The 22,052-nt window shown below is 38.1% G+C and overlaps 1 protein-coding gene across 1 annotated transcript in view; it reads right to left on the bottom strand.

Annotated features, from left to right (window-relative positions):
* The window catches only part of ROS1 (ROS proto-oncogene 1, receptor tyrosine kinase), a 68,057-nt gene extending 48,260 nt beyond the window's left edge, over nucleotides 1–19,797 (bottom strand). The window contains exons 1-16 of the mRNA XM_059468286.1: nucleotides 19,675–19,797; nucleotides 17,926–17,979; nucleotides 16,003–16,062; nucleotides 15,279–15,305; nucleotides 12,452–12,512; nucleotides 11,680–11,828; nucleotides 10,389–10,527; nucleotides 9,708–9,909; nucleotides 8,962–9,038; nucleotides 6,700–6,822; nucleotides 5,561–5,745; nucleotides 4,384–4,481; nucleotides 3,345–3,856; nucleotides 2,538–2,750; nucleotides 1,578–1,688; nucleotides 903–1,084 (exon numbers count right to left, since the gene is read on the bottom strand). Of these exons, the coding sequence (XP_059324269.1) occupies nucleotides 903–1,084; nucleotides 1,578–1,688; nucleotides 2,538–2,750; nucleotides 3,345–3,856; nucleotides 4,384–4,481; nucleotides 5,561–5,745; nucleotides 6,700–6,822; nucleotides 8,962–9,038; nucleotides 9,708–9,909; nucleotides 10,389–10,527; nucleotides 11,680–11,828; nucleotides 12,452–12,512; nucleotides 15,279–15,305; nucleotides 16,003–16,062; nucleotides 17,926–17,979; nucleotides 19,675–19,797 (2,316 nt within the window). The remainder of the gene's footprint in view (nucleotides 1–902; nucleotides 1,085–1,577; nucleotides 1,689–2,537; nucleotides 2,751–3,344; nucleotides 3,857–4,383; nucleotides 4,482–5,560; nucleotides 5,746–6,699; nucleotides 6,823–8,961; nucleotides 9,039–9,707; nucleotides 9,910–10,388; nucleotides 10,528–11,679; nucleotides 11,829–12,451; nucleotides 12,513–15,278; nucleotides 15,306–16,002; nucleotides 16,063–17,925; nucleotides 17,980–19,674) is intronic.
* Between the last annotated feature and the right edge of the window lie 2,255 nt (nucleotides 19,798–22,052).

Genomic DNA, 22,052 nt, shown 5'->3' with positions numbered 1-22,052 from the left:
TACATTAGTGACTTTTCCACATCTGTTTATCAAAAGACAGTGCAAGGCTTCAGCTTTCAAAGCCTAAACCTTTTGCAGTCAAAGTAAAAGGATGAAGAATAATGCAAAATTATTAGTTCATTTTTGCCAGAAAGTAACAAAAGAAAAAAGCTGAAATAGCTTCTTCCCTTCGCTTTCCCAGTTTTGGCAGCCTTCTGTCTGACAGAACTTCTCACCCACTTCATATTCACTATTCACAAGTGTAAATGAGGGTGCAAGGCAGTGTGAAATCTGGCCTCCTAGCTCCAGTTTTTAAAACAGCTTCTGACTTTGCACTTACAAGGAATGAAAGGCATAATTTGACAGCACTGCATAAATTAGCACTACAATTTTGAAGTCAGATACCTTTTAAATAATTCACATGTCAGTGTTCCTGATATGAGAGTGTACAAAGTGCAATTGTAATTATTTTTTAACTGCAGTGATCTGCAAAATATCACAGAGCAGAGGTCAACCTTGAAAATCTCTGTGTAAACAAATAGTGCCAAATTTGATTAAAATAAAGTCCATCTACTTCTTGGCTGAGATCAACAGGGCAGCCTCCATTTTTACTATCTTCATTTATTTTCACAATGTTGAATCCAACAAAGCTGTTGATAACATGTTTGATTTGCCTGTTTAGCACCTGGTGAATTCAGTATCCTGCATTAGTGAATGTTAGTGAATATTTTACCCCAAACTTTTTTATAACTGTGGAAAATCACTTAAGTAAAGAAAAGCCTCCTTGTTCTACACTATAATAGCAAAGGTCCAAATGTATCTCAGGTTGCAAGAAATAGGGATTGCTTTCCCAAATACTGCCTTAGAGTCTTTATTGTTGACTTAAGGGATTTTTCTTTTTTAAGAAATGCAGCTATACCTACCGTATTTGCTTTGCCAGCCCAATACAAGCATTGACCCAGCCAATCAAAGGCCAACATCCTTGCATTTCTGATGTCAGACACATAAATGTTCTCATTGGTACCTTTTCTTTTGTTCAATGTCCAGGTTTGAACTTGCCCCATGGAATTAATCCAATAAAGAGTGTTATTATACCAGTCAAGGTCTTGAAGAAAAAATATATGTTAAGCATTACACAAACATGTAAATTAAAAAAACACAAACATTGTTTTAAAAAATAAAAAGCAGTCAGGCACTTCAGTTTTTTAAAAATCAATACAAATGCACAGTTAGGCTCAGCTAATGTGAAGGTAGATGCTTCCTTACAGGAAATAATGTACATGTATTGTACATGTATTGTACATATATAGCCCTGATTATTATAAATGGACAGACCTATTTAGTTCAGAGGGTTGATTTTAGCTCTGCTGTAACTGTGGTGATGTCAGAAGGGTTTCACTAAGGATTAGTTTGACTCGTAAAATAGAAGAAAGTGGATGAACCCAAAGTGTTGGCTCAGTGAAGCTGCTGTACTGCACTTCATGACATTCAAGTCTAGAGAACTCTCACCTTTAAGTGCTGTTGGTGAAATTTATGGAGAGCTAACAAATGCCAAAAAGCCTGTAGCAGCAGCAGCGTGCAAATTGTTTAGTATGTACCTGAAACATTTCTTATATGAGGATAGAGGAGTTCTCCTTGCCTGTAGCTATCCAATCGCTGCTTCCAGAGACCCTCAGGCCCCACAGCCAATATATATGGTTGTTCTTCAGCTACAAAGGAAGAAAACTGCAGTTTTGCACACCAACAAGCAATTTATCTTAATATTTGTATTTCAATAGCAGCTGTTCCTGTTCCTGGAAAGCTACAAAAGCACCTTTAAAGCTGCCCCTGTCCTAAGGAATAAAGGACAAAGAAGAAATACATGAAAATATCATAATTTGAGAAATTCAGAGATTCAGGGCATCTTCAGATCCAGAAAAATAAGGCAATTTGGAATCCTATTAGATGCTGAAAAATCACTGTGGATTTGGACCTGTCCTTACCAAAGTCAGGTAAATGTCACCCCTAAGCCAGTCCAGCCCCTTAAACTGGAAGCTATTTTCCCCTCAGCCTTAGGTTAATTTGGGTGAACGAGGTTTCAAAAAACATTCCAAAGGCATGGAAATCTCAGACATTTTGCACACATCCATTTTCCCTGATTATCTATGCTCAAATCAAGGATTTTCAGCATTTGGTGAACTGCACTTTTCCATGAATTGTCCTTAATCCTCAGGGCATTGCACAAACCACTTCATCATATAAAGTTCTTTACAGAGCAATGAAAAGGGATAACACCTATTTTATTGTATCAAATAATATTTTGAATAGAGTATTTGCATTAGAAAAATGTAGATAACTACCAATGTTAATGCATAAATAATATTTAATATTATTCTAGTTTGAAAATCTTACTACTTTAAATAAAAGCAAATTTACTTATCCTGTATTCTTTAATTCTAAGAAAAACCTTTTTGTGCTCCTTATTTTGTAGTCTTTGCCAAAAGTGTGTGCTTCACTAGGTGGAAAGATTTACACACACTTTGTTCTTCATTTTTCCTGTGTGACAAAGCAATTCTCACCTTCTTCTAAAGTTGTACCTCTAAATGACTCTGACCATGGCCCTGCACCAGCAGGAGACACAGCTCTGACTGACACCTCATATGCTGTGAAGCTGGCCAGCCCCTTTACTGTAAGCCTTGTGTTACTAATATTTGAGACAACCCATTCCTCCTCAAATGGGTGCTGAGGCGACACTTTCACATCATAGGTCCAGTTCTGCCAAGCAGATAAACCTGTGTGAAGCAAACAATTGTGTGAGTACAGAGTAAATTGCTGTAACTGGTGATACACAACCTTTGAGAAAGATGTATATTGGAGACTCCTTTCAAAAATGCCAATAGAGTGGAATTAAGAAAGGGATAGATTAAATCCCCTCTGGCCCCATGTTTCAATTCCCCATGAAGAATGACATTAGAACAAAAATTTTCCCTGGCCAGGTGATTTTCTGGTATTCAAAGATACATGCACAGAGGGTAGAAACCATAGCACAGTCACCGATCAAAAGTCATTACATCTCTGCCATCCATTTCCTATGTGATACCAGTACCCAGCATTACTGCTACTCCATAACATACTTAAGATCAAGTTTTGCTTAAAATCCTTGCAGGGGGCATATGAGTTGCCAACACACACTTGTGTTAATTTAGACAATTTAGCTCTTTTACTGGCAAATTACGGGCTAAATTTTTGAAGCAGAGGTAATTCCATAACTTCCATCCATATCTGCTATTGATATCACCAAAGTCCAAATCAAGAAAAGTGAAACCAGAAATTACTTCTGTAGAAAGAAAAGAAATGGGCCTTCAGGGATAATCAGCTGAACTTACTGCTTCCAATGCTGTGTTCAGGAGGTCTCCAGCTGATCACAGCTTGGTCCAATCCAAATAGAACCGTGACAAGACGAGGAGCAGTTGGTAAAGGAAAAGGCTGAGTTGATGGTCCATAGAAAACCAAGTTGCCAATGCCAAAGTACTCTGGGTACTCCAAATTGCAGTCCACAATGTACTCATTGAAGCTAGAACTTCCCACTGGAGAGACCTCCTCACGGAAAACTGCCGAGCCATCTGTGACTGTAAATGTGTTATCCTCATAAACAAAGCTCTCCATGTCATTAAATCGCACGTGTGATCGCAGCGTGTGAAACTCTGAACCATCAAGAAAACCTGACACAAAGGCCTGTTCTGTTTTGTTGAAGAAAATGAGTCTCTTAGATTGGAAGTTGATTGTGAAGGTTCTCAGAGCACTGGATCTCACCACTGGTGAAGCTGCAGAGGCAGTGCCAGGAATGAGTGGAAGGTTTGCTCTGTATATGCCATCCTCCAGGAGACAGAAGATATAACTGGCCACAGAGCAAAATAAACCCAAATAACTACAGTGCAAGAAGTCTGCAAAGCCACAAATATTTTAGCAGCTAAGACATGTGCCTGTCTTTATGAACAATAGAAAAATACTTTTGGGAGTATTAGTACATATATACTGGGGGAGTAGACACATCAGTTTTTACCTTCTGGGAATTTTGAATAGCAGATTATTGGAGAATATTTTTCTATAATACCTTAAATGCTAAGCAAGAACATTTCAAATTCATAGAGCTTCATATTCATAAAAGCATGAAATTTCTGAAACTCAAATTTCTTGTTTGGAAAAGCTTTATCTCTTCTGCTAACCCCCTAAAGAAGAAAATGCACAAAACAATATTGCATGGCATCTGTCTTGTTCCAGTTGTTTTGTAACTTGTTATTTGCTGCTTTTGTTTTGTTAACTTAAGTGCTTGAAACAGGAACCTAGATGACTAATGAAGTGGAGAAAATTAGAGAGGAGCTTTATAGCACCTTTGGCACCAAGTGCCCAAAGGACTTCACTTACCCATTATAGGGATCAGCTATAACCTTCCTAGGGGATGTCACGTAAAGAGGAGTGACGTCTTCAGCTACCGTGCAGTTCTCTAAGTGGCAGACATGTATCTGGGGAATGAGAAGAAAAATGGGTGATGCATTCATAGGGTGTTTGCTAATGAGCAGACAAGCTGACCTGAGATTTCTTCAGGGGATGGAGAGAGTGAAACACCTCTCCCACAGTCCTAGGTCCTTCTGGGCTCCTGAGTGTCCAGTCAGCCAAGGATAACCCTTGTACACAAAGCCACGACAGCTTACCCTGAAGCTGTCAGTCATACCCATAAGCTGGAGGGAAAATTGGATATCCAACTGCCTATACTCAATTTGAAGGGTATAGGCAAACTGTTCTTTGAAATGATCTGGCAGGGAAGGGAAGTGCTTTTCTGGTCCTGGAAGGAATACCTTGGAATTCAGACATCTCTGCCATCGGTCTGTTAATCTACAACTCAATTCTATCTTTTCATCACTACTGCTTTTCCTGTTCCCTCTTCCCTGTGCAGTAAGCAAAAGATCAAACAGGCAAGAGGATTAAAAAAATAAAAATCCCCCACTCACCATTATGGGTAGGTTTCTAGTCCTTTGTGCATTAGAGGATTACATGGGTACATGCAAAGTCTGACCATTAGTGTAACTGATGTTTTATGGGTAGGAAATCTAGTGCAGGGTTAATCTCCATTTTCACTTTAAATTGAAGCAGCTGTAATCTGAGCTGTTGCTATTGTATGAAACATTTAACATATTTTGTCAATTATGACAGACGGCAAAAAATCACTATCTACTTATCTGACCACCTCCTGAGGCCGAGTAGGAAATGAACAGAGTAGATGGGTAACCACGAGAAACAGTGTGCCAATACTGGATATGAGGAGGGTGTGAAGGCAGTCTCAAAACCAAATTAAAACCAAAACACTTATGTCCTAAGGAGAAAAATAAGGCAAGGAACCAGAGTTCCAAATAGGGTGTTTACTTTAAATAAGACCTGATAGTCAAGACTTTCTTCTTTTTTAAATTACTAATATGTGAATATTAATGTTGTATTAAAATATGTTTTTGTAACTATATTTTGTGCATAAATGTCTATACATAATAAAATTTTTCTCATGTAAAATTAATTGTGTAATGGTTCAAATGAAGCACTAGAGCATTACCTTTTCATTCATGACAAAGTATATCTTCTGGTAAAGCCAGTCTACTGAGATGGACACAATATTCCCCCAGCCAGAGTAAAAGAGCATTAGGTTGGATACATCAGACATATTTGCAACTCCTTTCACCCAGATAGAATTCCCTTCAGAAAAATAGACAACTTGCTGATAAATATTCACAGAAATACCTAAAAATAGAAAGATATGTGCACACAGATAAAATAAGAAAGTTTCCATTTTTCAGTTAATTTTTCTACTTGCCTTGAAAATACGTATTTTTCAGTCTGCAACCCACCATCATCATCAGAGAAAAGTTAACTGTTTTTTCTCCTCACTTCTAGTCTTCTTTCAGATAATAAGGAAACATTCCCATTTGCTTTGTAAGTGACAATATTATAGAGAATTGCCCTTCAGAAAGGTAATCAAAGAGAGGACATGTAATATGCAAACTGACACTGATTGCCCCTCTACAGGTCAAACAGATGCAGCTGGCATCTCCTCACAAAGCACCACTCACTCTAGAATTCAAACTTGACATAATCTGTGCCACCTCTGCACTATCCAAGGCTATTTTGTCAGGGGCAACGTTCTTTGGAGTCTTTGTGGCTCTGAGAAATCTGGTAGATAAACTCTGATTTCCACACTGTCACCAAGGACCAGTGTAGGTAAGAAACATTGGAGTGGCGAGTAATTTGAGATAACATGGTTATCTGGTGACTCCGGCTGCTAAATGCCTCATTAGTATGCTAACACATGAGCACTATATTTCAGAACTTTGGCATTATTTTATCCAGAAGTTCAAATCAATTCATTTCCCTGTATTCACATTGAGAAAAATTAGATATCAATCACAGGGAAACGTGGATTCATCTTTCCTCAATTTAGATACCTACAATGTAAAAAATGAGCCAGCTGCCTAGATACTGTGGAGAAACAGTTGCACTGGGGAGAACCATTTATCGCTTCCTAATGCCTGTCACTTCAAATACATCACATCATGTCCTCAAAGTTCCTATTTCTCCTGATCGACTATAAAGGGAGACTAGACACTGTCTCAAGCCATGTGAGGTGCATTCTTTCCTAGGTGTAAAGAGGTCTTAGTGGCACTTGACAGAAAAGGAGAGAGCCCAGTCTGATTTTACCTGTGATGTTGTGGTGTATAGCATCATTTGGCAGGCACTGAGCAGCTTCGAGGAAATGTCCTGTGTATCTCTTCCTTAAAGACTCTTTTCTGGATAGGAAGAGCCATGCTGCTTTTTCCTTAACTGGCAAGCAGAGAAATTCAGAATTTAGATGACCACAGCATATGGCTAACTCAGATACATCCTTAATAGCCATGCATGTGCGCCCAAATGTACGTATGTCTGTATGTATCCTTACATTCGCAGTGACAGACCAAAACTTAAACCTTTTGAGTGCTGAAAGTATATGGAGTTATTAACCATTACAGTTGATTCTGGCTCCTCACACAGGGTGAGAACAGGCCATGTGAATTTCACACCATCATTCCTCCAACAATAGACAGTTCCCTAGGGAGGGACAGTCAGCTGGAGCAAATGAAGCCTTACTGACTCGAGGAAATAAAGGCACTGAGACACCCATGTGACTTCAAGATCCAGCAGAAATAGGACATTTAACCCCTCTGGACTTTGAAAAAATTTAGTCAAACTAAAATATTATCTCAGAGAGCTAAAGAAAAGCAAGCCAAGTATGTTTATGTGTTTTATTGTAATGATTAGTGATTTATTCAAAAAACAAGTACCTATTACAGATACAGATGATAATGGGATAATATCATCTGTTTCAAAGGTGATAAACTTACTATTTTTTTTCTAATAAAGTCACAGAATAAAAAAATCAACAATGATAGTTTTGATCAAATAAACTGATTTCATGCTTATAAAGGCCCATGTGATTTACATGAAAACCTCTGCAGTAAATCTGTACCTTCTGTCTGGTCTATACATAGACCTGGGGAAGATAGCTTGCCTCGCTTCTGAATCTCAGATCCTTGGAAATCTAGCACACACCTTGTTAAATTGATTGTTACCTTCATTTTTAAAGATGGTGTATTATTTCAAGTATGATTTTGGCTAATTTCCATCAGCAAATAATCCTTCCCTTTTTTTTCTCCTCTCCAGCTTAAGCAGCTGTCTGCAATCAGATATCATTTCCTCATACGAATATCACAAAACTGTGATCAAATGCTGTCTTAATTTATTCTGATAATCTGCATAGATTGAGCTGTGTGAATTTCTCACATGATGTACTGTGAGTAGTTTCAATAATGATGCTTTCAGAGCAAAGTACAAGAGGCCAATATTACCTTTTTATCTCTTTTCAAGCAATGCTTCTTGCAATCTACAGCAGAAATCAGATTCTGTCCCCGACCCTTGTTGGGGCTCAGATCTACACAGCTCAGTGCCTGATGCAGTAGCACCATTTCTGGACATGATGCATGACAAAAGGCTGTTCCTGTTCATGTTAGCACAGAGAGAAAGTATGTGCCTGTGCAATTCAGGGGGAAACAACTGAAATTTTATGTGGTGACTAGTAAGGGGGGGTGGGATGGCTCCCCATCCCCATCAGGTGGGGGTTTCAGGGGCTATGGGGTTTGTTTTCTTGTTTGTTTTCTACCTTAAATTAATTGTTTGCCAATTGCATTGACATAGTGAACACAGTCTGGACTTTTCAAAAATGATACAAATATTTATAACTCAGGGTCAGCCAACCCTAGAGCAAATCTCTGTGGAGCTATAAGTAAGGAAACATCAGTGTGTCTGAGCTAATACAGACAAAAAAACCCAACAACAATATTTTAAAAAGCACTAGAGAAGCAAGTTCAATGTCTCTAACCAATGGCAATTCAGAGACAGTCTTGAAGTGTTTTCATAAAGCTGAAGCATTTCCAGGTGTTTGACAACTGAATCTTTTCATGAGAAGGGAAGTCTTTTATTTTCTTTCCTAAAAGAACATTTTGATAACATTGATTTCACTCTTATTTGTGTTCTATCTCAACATATGTCTTTCTCTGCCAATTAATTGATAATTCTGCAATTCTTTGAGTAATAGCTATAGTGCATCATTACATTCAATATTAATTAATTGATGTAATAAAACAAATACCTCCATGAAAGAGCAAAAGAAAAGTTGGTATGATTTCACATACTTGGCTTGAGATAATTGAGAATTTTTGACAAACGAGTTTCACATTAAGTGATCGTTTCCATGCTGTGATGCCTTATCGTATCCACAGCTGGAGAGCAGGACCTCCCTCTGATGTGCTATTGACTCCCCCATGTACAACTCCTTGATATGTTCACAGTCTAAATATCTGTACTCCTGCCAGGAATGTGGCAGGCCAGGGAACACAGTTTGTCCCCAGGACTCTGCTGCTCCTTTACCTTTAATTGCCGGGGTTGTGATGTTGGCTTCAGCAGGGGGTCCAGCACCGACCTCATTAACTGCCACAATACTGAACCTATGGCACACCAAAGAGACAGGTTTGGTTGGCAGGTTCCTTTTGAAAGATTGCCTGAGAAACATTTTATCCAGCTGGGAAGCTGCTACAGAAGTGCTTGACTTTCAGAAAATGCCTGTTTAAATATAATGCTCTGGGGAAATTCAGAATAAAAACAAAACCAACCAAAGTCTGAATTGTTCAAAGGCAAAACAACAACACGATCTTCTAAATTTCAATTCAAAATATATTTTCAGACTCAGAAGAACAACTCAACTTCATTTCAAAGGAAAATCTGTCTTTACCAGTACAAGCAGAATGCTGACCTCTGCATTTAATAAAAATGAAGGCATTTTTCTAGATGCTTACAGGACTAGAGAAGACCCCTCTTTCTCCCACTATACTAAAAACATGCCACACAAGCCGAAAAAAATTAAAAACATCAACTAAGAAAATGGAGCCACCCAGCCCTATATACTGGTGCTTTTCCTTCCTCACCATCTGAGCTCTGCAAAAGCAGCCAAGCTACCTGGGGTAACTCTGTTACCTCAAGGAAGGCACCCTTGCTTTTGGCAAGGATGTAAGTAAACAGCACAGTTGTGCAGAAGTGGCATTAAGGCATACTTGGTGCTATCTGGGCAAGAAGTGTGACCTCACGCCTGGCCACGTTGGTATCTTTTCTTTTTGTACCTGTAAGTGGTGTTTGGGAAGGTGGAGTAGAACTGAAAGCTGTGCCCTCTTGAGGCTCTCAGCAATTCATGATTCTCACTGGTCAGGAGCATGTTATATCCGATAATCAATCCATTCGGAAAAAGTGGTGGAGACCAAATAACTTCAACAGTGTTTGGACTTGAACTCTGAATGTCTTTAATGACAGGAGCTGTTGCAGGAACTGCAAGAGAGAAATATCTGGCTCTGGTACTTGATTAAGACATTAATTTATCTTGATTTTTAAATATAATTTTAGGTTTCACTCCTGTTAATTCATTTATACGCCAACAAATATTATAAGGGACAGTTAATATTTCAGCAATATTTCAGGGTTTTTTTAAATGTCCATGAAAACAGGAGTGTGTTTCAATCAAATACATGCATATTTATGTACAAAAGTATCCCATGTGCCCTCACAATTTTGTCCATGTTTCTGTGCTTGTTTTTAAAACCAAAGGCAGGGAGAAATACTAAATCTTCTAGGTCAAACAAAAAGAACCTAAAGTTTTTTTTAGTTTTGTTTTCTGCAGCTGCCCAAGAGACAACATACATGTGATTCTAAAGATTAGGCACCCATGTCTTCTGCCAAAGAAACAACAATGAAACTCAAATGTTTCTGTTAAGGTCCTGAAAGATGGAATTAATAGCACAATTCATTACCTCCAAAAGCATGTGTCCGGTAGCTGGGGCTAGGTGGAGAATGGAGCTGCAGCTGAGATGTAATGATCCAAACCACTTGAAATACGTATTCCGTGAAGGCCTGAAGGTCTTTGACAGTATATGAAGTTTCAGATACTACCTAGATTAATGCACAAACACAACTGAGCTTGTTCTTCCTCCAGCTACAGCTACTTTCATGAGGGCAAAAGAGGTCTCATACAACAATATACATATTTCAGGATAGAAAAGGGCAGCATCGTAAGTTTAATTAAGAGGGAATTCTGAAATTTATTTGCAGCATAGACATTGATTTTCCATCTCTTCAGAACATTTTCTCTTCTCTTTCCTCAAAACACAGCACCAAATCCCAACAACGAGCAGGTAGATCAAAGGATTGATGCAACATAATAGTAAGTTTTAAGAAAAAAGTTAAAAGAAAAAGCTGAAATAGTAGCATGTTACAAGCAATGTATTTTAAACGTATACCACAAGTTTCAGATACAAAGGATCCTAGTTACACTGAAATATTTATTGTCTGAAGTAATTGCTCCCTATTATTTCATCAATGATTCATTCAGAGTAACTTCCTGCTTAGCAAATTATCTTTACCTTTGATTTGTGGCACCAACTTGTCATGCCCTGTAAACTGGTCCAATAGAGATGATGGCAAGATAACAAGTGTACAGCTGACGCAAAAGAACAAATTATGAGAATAACTCTACTGAGTCAGAACAAAGGTCTTTCTAGCCAAGTATTGTGCTTTGACAAGAACCAAAAAAAGTTCTCTAGGGAAAGGTGTTTAAAAAAAAAAAAAAAAAAAAAAGAGAAGAAAGCCTACAGCTATATTTCTCCTGAATATTCTCATTGGCTTTTCACAAGCATGACTCAACATGAAACAATGGGAATATTTGCATTTATTAGAACTCGATTTTTTTCTTCTGCTAATTTTTCCAGTCACTTCTCAAACCTGATTTAGTAATTTCAGCATTTTTAATATTCAGGAGTTTAAATTTAGCAATTTAATATTCACACGTGCCAGGAAGTAGCTGAACATTTCAACTACCCATTCAGTGAGGAAATACATCTTGCTAGTTTCCATCAAGGTCCCTGGTTCTTGTGCTGGAGGAAATGGGGAATCATCCACTGCTTCTCAGCTTCCCCATGCCACTCATGATTTTGAAAATCTCTTTCATGTACCTATTATCCAATATCTTAAAAAAAAAAAAAAAAAAAAAAAAGAGCAAAGAAGAGCCAATTTCCTTGCAAAGTAAAAGGATGTGCCCTCTCTTACCTCTGTGTACCTCCAGTCACCAGGGAGTTTGTTGAACTTCCACTGGATAACATATTTCACCCCAGAGATGTTAGCTGCCTTCCACCCTAATGTGACACTGTGGTTTCCAATGACAGATGCAAATGGTGCACTAGGTTTGTTCAAATAGCCTGAAGTGAAAATATAATATAACAGTAAGAAATAATCTTTCATGGCAATTCCTGCATCTTAAAGGTAAAAACCTTTTACCTCACACACCTAAAAGCTGCAAAGCCCATAAAAACATATAAAAGAATATATTATTATATAAAAGAATATATAAAATGTTGCTGAGTAACTTGCATGGCATTTTAAAGACAAAGACAGTTTGATAAGTCAGACAGCAATGGGCCAGGTTCAATGTGAGCAGTTGCGACTCCTATCCCATATTTGTGTAAGTGCATTTTTAGTTACAGCTACTTATTAAAATTTCTGTTAAAAGAAACATGGAGAAGGCATGAGAGACTTTTGAAAATATTTTCAAGGGGACTATTTCAATAGCACTCTATTGGCCCAAGGTATCATCTTAAACAGTTGAGACTGGATTCAAAAAGTCTCATGTCCATGAAAGGGAGGGAAAAATGTTTTACTCCAAGATAAACTTCAGTGTATTTGTTAAAAGAAAAAAAATAGTAGTTTTCTGATTAATGAAAGTACTCAAGACTTTCCTATTTCTCAAATAAATCCAGATCATAGAACAAGACTAAGAATTTATCAGACTGTCAGTTGGACACAGGACTCTATTCAGACTTACTTAGTGCTTCATCTCCATATGCATCCTCTGCACAGCTACAGCCAAACTTACAGGAAACTGTCTGTGTAAGGTACAGAACTCACTGGTTAGCATTGTGTGAAGGGAAACTTCCTTCCAGAATCATGCAGACATATTTTAAATACATACAAATTCTGTGGACATTTTGCATATGCACAAATCCGGCGGAAATAATTATATTAAATCTAAAAAATAGCACTATCATGAACTCACTCCAAAGATTTTCTTGAGAGACTTTTCATCAATTCACTGGGCCCTGAATTACAGGTTTCCTCCTTACACACTGTTCCTTTGTGGAAAGCATGAACATGGGACTGCATTACAGCTGGAAATACACTTCAGTGATGACCATGGAGTTCGGAAGACAAGGTTTTTGACTAGTTACTAATATATTCCACATGTTGCATTCCACCCTTTCCTGCTTCATGTATTCCCTATGAATGAGGCACATTCCTACAATATATTTCCAGTGAATTTTCAAAATAGCTGAAATCAGCAATTTTTTTATAACAGCCATGCCTAATTCACACTTCCTTTTCAGCAGCTACTCCTTCTGTTACAGTTGTGCCTACAAGCTGCAAATATAACAAATACCCCAGGGCAGTGAGCTCTACACTGGCATCTTAAGAACAGAAAATTCCTGAGTTTTCTGAGTGGGGAAGATAAATACAGTGTCATCCTGCTTTTTATGTAGAGAACTTAAGAAGAAGTAGAAACATGTTCTAGGTGGGTCTCAGTAGCTTTAAAATTGAAGGCAAGACTGAGTCTCCTGGAAATCCAAACTTTTTGAGAAGTGGTGATTTGAGCTTTTCTAGGCAGGAGGTTTATTTGGGCTCATTTTATTCTGCAAGTTCATTCAGCCTTTAAAGTTTTGAAGTTTGCTCCACACAGCAGCAACCTTTCAAGTGATAATCAACCTTAAGATCATTCAGAAGCAATTCATTATGGCAAGTGAGGGAGGTTTTTTAATTGCTCTTCCTATGATTTGAGGAAACACTCTTCCAGTACCCTATGGAAACTGATAAGACATGTTATTTCAGACAACACAGTTGCAACCAAGACAGATTTGAAAACTTGCTTAGCTGTATATTCCTATGTACATTATGTCACATCTAGACAGTCAGTGCCAAGTGACACTGCCAAGTGTACAATTTTTTCCAATATTTTCATTTTCAGAGAAAAAAAATAATTCCAGGTAAATTATCACCACTGTTAGCAGGTGAAAATTCAGGTATTAGTAGTTATCTAATGTACAGTGGAGCATTAATTTATGACTAATACTTATTTGTTTTAAGAGGTAGTGTCCCCAGATTTCATGCTGATTCATAGTGCCTTCTGCCTCATTGAACACAGATATTTCTGAACATTTGTTATTTGTTGTGTTATTCTTTCTTCTGATTTTTGTCTGAATCTGAACCATAAATCCAATTTTTACTTGAGATAAGAGGATTGCTAAGGCTCCTAACCTTAAATTTTAAGAGAAATTTGCCAGCTGCTCTACTTGTGAACAATAAATCCTCATATTTGCTCCATCCATCAGCAATGTTCTTATATAAGCCACAGTCTGACGTCTTTTCTTGTGACTGCTCCCATGAAATTCAGTGGCAATCCCCTGTTCCTAGATGGAACAAGAAATACTACCAGATTTCAGTCACAGGGTGCATTCAGAAAACAGAACTGAGCTAATGCCAAAGAAAATGTCTCACTCTTACTCCCACTCCTTTGCTCTGCAGTCTGCAATGACCTGATCCTTTGGATGCAGTGACAGTGTGTGCCTGACATTTTGGTAATCAAGTCAGTCCGCAGATCTAGTGGAAAGATAATCTCAAAAAAGCCCCTGCAGAGTCAGCGCATTTAAGTGGCATATTGTGTGACCAGACAGGCAAAGAAAAAAACCCCAACACAAAAGCAACAAAACCCTGCACTCGTTTTATGTTTCTACAACAGTAATTTGGTTACTTCTTGGACTGGGCCAACAGACCAAAACCACCATTTCATGCATTAGTAAACCTTTGTCATCATCACAATTAGACAGACTAAAAAGCATTAAAAAAAAAATCCTTTTGATGAAATTTCCAGGTTGCCAATGGGTTGGTATTCTACTCATGATTCTCCAACTCCTCCATCACCTTCTTGAAATGTATTGCTTCCACCTGGGATCAACCTTCATCCTGAGGTCTCAGCAGTGCCAAAAACAATCTTTCAATCATCTCATCCCCATCCTACCCTATCCTCTATGTTCATGCTGAAAGCATCCATCTCTTTACCAGCACTTTGTTGACCCAAACTCATCACTGTGAACGCCAGTCCATCCACAGAACTCCCCACTTAAGGTCTCCTTCTAAGGGGCCATATGCTGCCCCTTACTGAATTGAATTTTATTTCATTTAGGCTCTATCCAGGCAAGAGCTTTGTCCTCTAGCTCCCAAAGAGCTCTTCTAGCTCTTTGTTTCCACTTCTCGCCAAGCTGGTATCATACCACCTTAACAAGCATTCTCTCTGGATAGTCTGTGATGGAATTCATGGAAAGCTGGATGAACAACACTGTTGAGAGAGCCTAGAACATTGTTTACATAGATCTGTCCTGTTTCACAATAGTGAGATTTGTCTGCTTTCTTAATGCAAGCCTGCCCTTGGTCACCATGCTGAAAAGGTACATAACTCATTCTTCAGCTTTTGGGAGTATAAAAAACAATTAGACCTGAATTGATAAGTTTGTGTATCTACAGTGTATTTCTTAGCACTGTGAGGACATAGCAATCACTGAAATAGTGATTGTTTTGTCTTACTCTGATGGCATTTAACTTACCTCACACGTTCTAATGTATGTCTCATTCTGCCAAGAAACAAATTAATAAAATGTGCGGTTAGCAAAATATAATCACAGAGTATTTCAAACAGATAATACCAATTTATTAAAATTACTTCCAGTGAAAGTACATTACAAAACTTTATCACTGGCAAATAATGAAAGAAGGAAAATCCACATTTGAAAAACAGAAAGTCAACATTAGAGTGATGCTAAGGTTGAATAAGATTCAGGTGTTCAAGATATGCAGAAAAAATAGGAGTTTGAAAGCTATCATGGCATTTTTCCCAGACCAAAGCTAGTTCTCAGCTGCCTGGTTTAGTAAAAACAAGAAACCAATCTACTGAGGGCCTAAAATGTGCTTCATTTACATCTGCATGCAACTCTGAAACAGGTCAAACAGAGTAAAATCCTGAAAAGGACTAGTGCATTCTCACTGTCTAAAAACCTGCATTTAGCTTAATGAGCTGCAAAATACATATATTCTGACAAACTAATTAAAAACCTTTGATATTAGATGCAATTTGCATAACAAGAATTATTAATTTCCCAAAACAGAATTTATAAGGAACAGAGAAAAAAAAAGTAGGCATTACATCTTTTCACAGAAAAATTGCTCTGATTGGATTTTGAACATCTGCCATTGGATAGGATACTTGACAGGCTGGAGACAAGTGCTCTAGAGCCAAAGCTCAGGTAATACTCACACTCAGGTAATACTCACACATTTCAGTGGACAGTCAGTTTGCACGGTTGCATTCCAAAACTGACATCCCTGTGTACACTGCAAAGACAGAGGATGGCTTTAAAAATGTCTTTGAAAGCAGAATTCCAAAGGCAAGGGTTACTCCACCATTAGCAATACATTAAAGGTGTAAATGGTTACTATAAATACTCAGATCCTACAGTAAGAGAGTTATGTTGTATAGCGCCCTTCTCCATGCAAAATCAAATACAAAGCAAAATAAATTGAGTCTTGTTGTGGGAATGAGTTTACTCAGCCAGCTATGATGTGGTCAGCACTCCCACCAGCCCAGCTTTGTTTTAACACTGTGTTTTACTCTGTGCGGAAGCAGCAGATGTGCAGTGTGCAGGACAGCAAAGCACAGAGAAAAGCTGTTCAGCACAAGCCCTCCCACATGAGCATGCCAATAGGCATCGGCTTTAAAACCATGAGGTTTCAGAGAAGTAATAAATATCATGTTTTGATATTGGACCTCTCTTGTTTATGCTGTCCCATCTACTTCTTAGTGATTGTGAAGGTTTTTCTTTTTAAAGGGAAGCTGGAACACCGTTAGAAGCAGAAGACTGGTACTGAGTGTTGAAAAGCCTCATGAAAAATATAGTGAAAACCTGGTAACGCTGAGCAAAGATACTCAGCAAATTAAACAGGTGAGTCAACCTTGCTATGTATTGTCACTGACAACACAGACTTTTATGATCCCAGCATCATAAATGGCCCAGCCTCACTAGATACCAGGTGCTGAGAGGCTGCTTGTTACTAGTCTGTGGCAAATACTGAAGACTGAATTCTCCACCACTCTTCAAAGAATATGTGTAATCACTGATACTGAAAGTGGCAGGAAAAAACTTTCTAACACAACCTGAGCCATTAGAAAGCAGGCATTCTTTTGCTGTACAGGACTCACAGAAGAACATCTTATTTCTGTGTGTATTGTGAGACTTTTCAAAAAATATTTATCCACTATAATCATACCTATAAATTGTGTTTTATAGGTATTATAAAATTACATAATACATTAACATAATTTTCCTAGAACTAATTTCCATGCATCTGCCTCCTACTGGAAGTCCTGTTATGGTCCTGAAGGTTTATCAAGAGAGGTCTCTGATGGCCATATTCACTGAATGCTTCAATATTAAAGGTGACCCTTCCTTGTACTTTTTCTTTGGGCATGCACTGTTGCTTCTTGTTACATAACTTGCAAAAACCCCACTGCAGACCTCATCTCCCCTGGTTCCAACCATGCTTATCATCCTGCATGCATACCTCTCCATCCTTTTATCTTTTTTTTTTTGCTGGTTAGTCTCTAAGCTTTATTCAGCAACTTCATGGGAGCTGAAAAGTTTTATTCTCTATGTTACCTATCACCACCAGCTTGAATTGCATTTGCAATCTGAACTAGGAAATCAGCTGAAGTCCTCAAAGAATGCACATATGGAAAGCTCACATTAAACCCCCATGATGGACACAACTATTTGAAGTCCTAGAGAACTCTAAATGTTCAACAATTATAAGTTTTCTTATGCTGAATCACTGAGAAAATGAAATAAACTACTTAACTGTACAGAGGTAACTGAATAAGACAGTCTTAATGATTTGCATGTTGGACAGAACACTAGTTTTGACTCATTGTCTCAAAAATGAGAGGTTATAAACTTTGTAGATCACAAATGTAAACATAACACACAGCAGAGATCATCACCCTTTACACATTTTCTTTAAATAAAAATTATATCCATGTCTCTAATAATTTGAACGAAATCTACCCACTCAGTGACTTATGCTAGACAGGCACCTGTGCATATTTTCATTAATTCTTTGAAAATATGATCATTGTACCCATTGTATTCAAATCCTAGGAACATAAAATGTCAATAATTAACAAAGTAAACCATTACTCACTGCTCCAGTGATGTCACTAACATTGCAAAGGTTAGTAATTCCAAGTTCTCCTTCCTGTAGGCAAACATATAATTTTTTTAAAGTATCAAAATATTTCCCCAAAATTCTTTGATTAAAACACACTAAGTTATTGGCTTGTTGTAACCTGAAATTTCTTTGGCTGATGTTTCCTCATCTGGAGAAATTTACTGTTGAGAAGCAGCTTCTCACTTGATTTCCGAGATACCATCAAACAAAGACATTGGCGGAATTAGTTGGTGTTTGTCAAAGCGTCTGAGGTAGGAATTTGGCTCTTACCTCCCCATTCAGGTTCACTGAGTCAATAACAAATCCTTCACAAGTATGTTGGGCTTCAATGACAAAGCCAAGTGGCTTTGACCTCCTGGGAGCGGAAAGACCTTCCCTTCCAGCTAAATGCCTTTTGCTTGGCCACCTTTTGAAGGGGTTTTACGCAGCCATATGGTGATCGCCACCACCCTTCCTCTCCTGCCAAAAGTGCTCTCCAGTGAACCTGCCAGCTTTTTCACATCATTCACAGTGTGCAAAACCATCACTGTCACTCAAGTGCAAATGATTTGAGGATGTATGCAACAACCTTAGAGAAGCTGAATAGCAGCTCTTAAATTTTTGACTGGAAACCAGATAAGAGCAACCTTAACAAAACAATTCTCAGGAAGACATTTCCAGCACACTAAGTACACCGCGACAATAGTGAGAACCAAAGCTGTCACAAAATAAGAAAATCGAACACAACAAGTAGATCAGAGGAGAAAAATAAGATTTACAACTCTCAGACTCAAAGATTACATTTTTCACGCCTGAATCAATACATTCATTGAACATAAATGTGATTTTCCTGTCTTTCAAAGCTGAAAGGAAGAGCAGCTTATTTCTTATTCTGAATTAATTTGAACTAAAATCAAAGGATCCCCATTAAAGTTATCATTGCATGATAGGTTTCCATCAGGGAAGGCAATTAACTCTTTCACTGGTGAAAGAGCTCCAAATAGTTTTAAAGAAACTGTCAGAGAAGTGTATGAAATAAAATAGAGCAGGTGATAGTTCTCTGCAGCAGGTTTCCACAATTAGCACCAAGCCACAAAATGTCCTTTTTGCAAAGCAAAGATATACAGTGCTCTAAAACATATCCACACATTTCTGGCAAATAGAGGCAAGGAGGCAACTCCTGAAGGCAGAATAATTATCTAGATTTCAGAGGTTTTCCTTATCTTTGTCTTGCAGTTGTAGAATGTATTACACAGTATTCCAAGGAATATTAAGAAATTATAAAACTAAGGATCTGATAACTAATTTTAATACTTACAGAATTACCCACAGTTTAAACCAGCTAACTTGAAAATTAAGCTGCAGCTCAGTTCAGGATAGTGCTGTGTGCCACAGAAAGAAAATTTCTTGTGACTTTACAGTTTTCCTCAATTATATAACAAAAGCCCTGGACTAAACTGAAATGAATAAGTAAAATGAATAAACTGAAAGAATAAAAGTTTATCTTCCCCACCATCCAGGGTCTTTAGCATTTATAGTAATTGCATGCAATCAAAGTAGTGGGACTTGTTCCTTACCAGATATCACAAATCCAAATGTTAAACGTTAATTCTTGAACTCTGCTCTTAATAAAAAAATATTCTTTTGAGAAATTTTGAAAACACTGATAAGCAACATGAAGTTCTTACAGTGCTAACAACAATCTGTATTTCAAAAGATTAGGAACAAGTTTTGAAAACTTACCAGGTTACTTGTACATAAGTTTTGACAGTTCCTTGAGAAAGCACAGTACACTGCAGAGATCCATAGACAGCAAAGAGCAACAAGCCTTTTTAGGGGGCAAACCCACAGGCAAGCGTTCTTCATAACTTAAACAATTTCATCTGGTAACCTGCCTCTTCCCTTGACTCGGCCATACAAACTCCTTCTAGTTTAGGTGACGGAGATACAACTGTGAAATTTCTGTATGTCAGATCATAATAATATTTTCCAAATCCTAGTTTACACTCCGCTCCTTCAACAACTTCTCTGCTTCCTGGAGCACTTGTCTTGAGGTTACGCAACCTCTATTCCATAGTTTCTTATTAAGCCACTGAAACAAAAGAGCTGACAAATGAAAGTCAGTGTGTCGACTTACACAAATATCATTAACGTAAAAAGGAAACCAAGGGCAATGCTTAACCAGGTGCTCCGAGCCACGTGGAAACAGGGAAACAGTGGGAAAAAACAGCCTAATGTTAATTTTGACTAGATAAAGTTATTTCTAAGTATTTGTATGTAGATGCAGCTAAGAAAATTTGTTGTTGATGATGAATAACATTGTTAGAATACCATTCGTCATATCAGACATGGAAAAGAATTTAATTAATCTTTTTTTTAATGACTCTTTCCAAATGTTCTGTTTCCACACCAGAATATCATGCAGAACAGACCAGTGTCTGCCTTCAGATGCAATCTAGACACAAACTAACCAGAGCCAATTTGCTAGGGGCTCTCTAGATGAGGAGGCACAATTGTACAAGTAAGTTTGCATCTATATCGTGGAAGAAAAATGAAGCTGATAAATCATGTGTCTGATTTAAAGAATGGTTGAAGCTGAAAGTTGAAGACTCACATTAAAGAGGTCCGTGAAAAGTCAAGCTTAAGACACATCCAGGCTCTGGTCTGTGGCACATCTGTGCTGTACCAGCAGAGATATCCACAGAGTAATTCTGCAGTAGAAGATCAATCTAGCTTACACACACACACACACACACATAGATGTATATATAAATAAATGCTATGCCATTTTGTGCATGTGTATTACTCATTATAAATCAAATGTGCTACTTTATAAATAACACAGAATTTGGTGATCAGTTGAGGCTGGCACATCCTATTATTGCTGCTTAGAAATGGTACCTGCTTTCCCACCATACCTTTCCAAGCCCTGTTGACTTGCCAAGGAAACATTTCTGCAGTCATGCAATACAACAGGCTGGGAACCTGGTTAACACTAACCCAGCAACAGCAGAGGTGAATTGAATTGGTTGGCATTAACCTAATGCTGTTTTTTCTGGCTCAGGCTGTAGCAGAATCCCCTGTGCTGTCCTGCCCATGCAGTGACAGGAGTAAAGAAAGGCTTTTCCTTTCCTAAGGCAGGAGGAAAGGAAAAGCCAGGATGGAAACAGACAATAGACATGGCTCAATGTGGTCCAAGGAAGGAAAGGCTTTTAGGACCAGGATTCTTCCTTTCCTTTTTTTCCAGTTGCCCTGGGGGGTTTCCTTGTGCATTGTCTCAGTCTTTATTACTCAAGGCAGCTTCCAGATGAGAGTAAGGCTCATCTAGGGTGAGGTTTGCTTTCAGCTATGCAGGTGTGGAGGAATTACTGCCCAATTTGCTTGTCACTTCTCCACTCAAGAAGGATGCTGCCCCCACTCCAGCCCATGAGCAAAGCTGCTCAAGAAGGAGCTCCTTAGATCCAGCCAAAATAAGCCAGTTTAGTCTGACTGCTTAAATAGCAGGTCTCTGTTAATCCAGCTCATCTCGGCTGAAGTTTCGTCAGAGCTCACGTGACCAGCAACACTGAAGAGGAAGCTGGTGACAGGCAAATGGAGGCTGCAATTCCTTCCTGGAGCAAAGAACTTTGGCTTTGGACAGTTAGGACATGTAGGACCTTCAGGATTTGGTCTCTAGGACTTTTAGGTCTATAATAGTAAATTCAATATAGCCACATCAATACCCCAGCAAGTGGCATGGGGACAATGTACCCACATCCACATTTTAAAAATCTCTTATTCATCCAAGAGAGGATAGGCATAGCTGAAATACCTATGGTCAGTGGCTCTTAGAGTTACTGTATCCCAAACTGCTCCTGGATATTATTTGTGTTAGTGTTGATGTGGATCAAAATCAGACAGAGTTCAACAATTGATCTATGTGGTCACTCAGGATTAAGAGTGCTGTCTGGCATGGTATTAAATTACTAACTTAGACGTAGCACAGGTAAAAGAATATGCCTAAGTTCAAACTTTTTTAAAAAATCTTTTAATAGGATTTAAACAGTCAACATTTTTTTTTAAATTCGTTTTGGATTTTTTAAAGGAACTTTTTGATTGTTAGGATATCTAGGGTGTTTTTT

Source organism: Ammospiza nelsoni, chromosome 3, assembly GCF_027579445.1.
Source record: "Ammospiza nelsoni isolate bAmmNel1 chromosome 3, bAmmNel1.pri, whole genome shotgun sequence".
In the NCBI taxonomy this organism is placed as follows: domain Eukaryota; kingdom Metazoa; phylum Chordata; class Aves; order Passeriformes; family Passerellidae; genus Ammospiza; species Ammospiza nelsoni.
The sequence above is the reverse complement of the archived record's forward strand: the minus strand, read 5'-3'. Positions and strand labels throughout refer to the sequence as shown.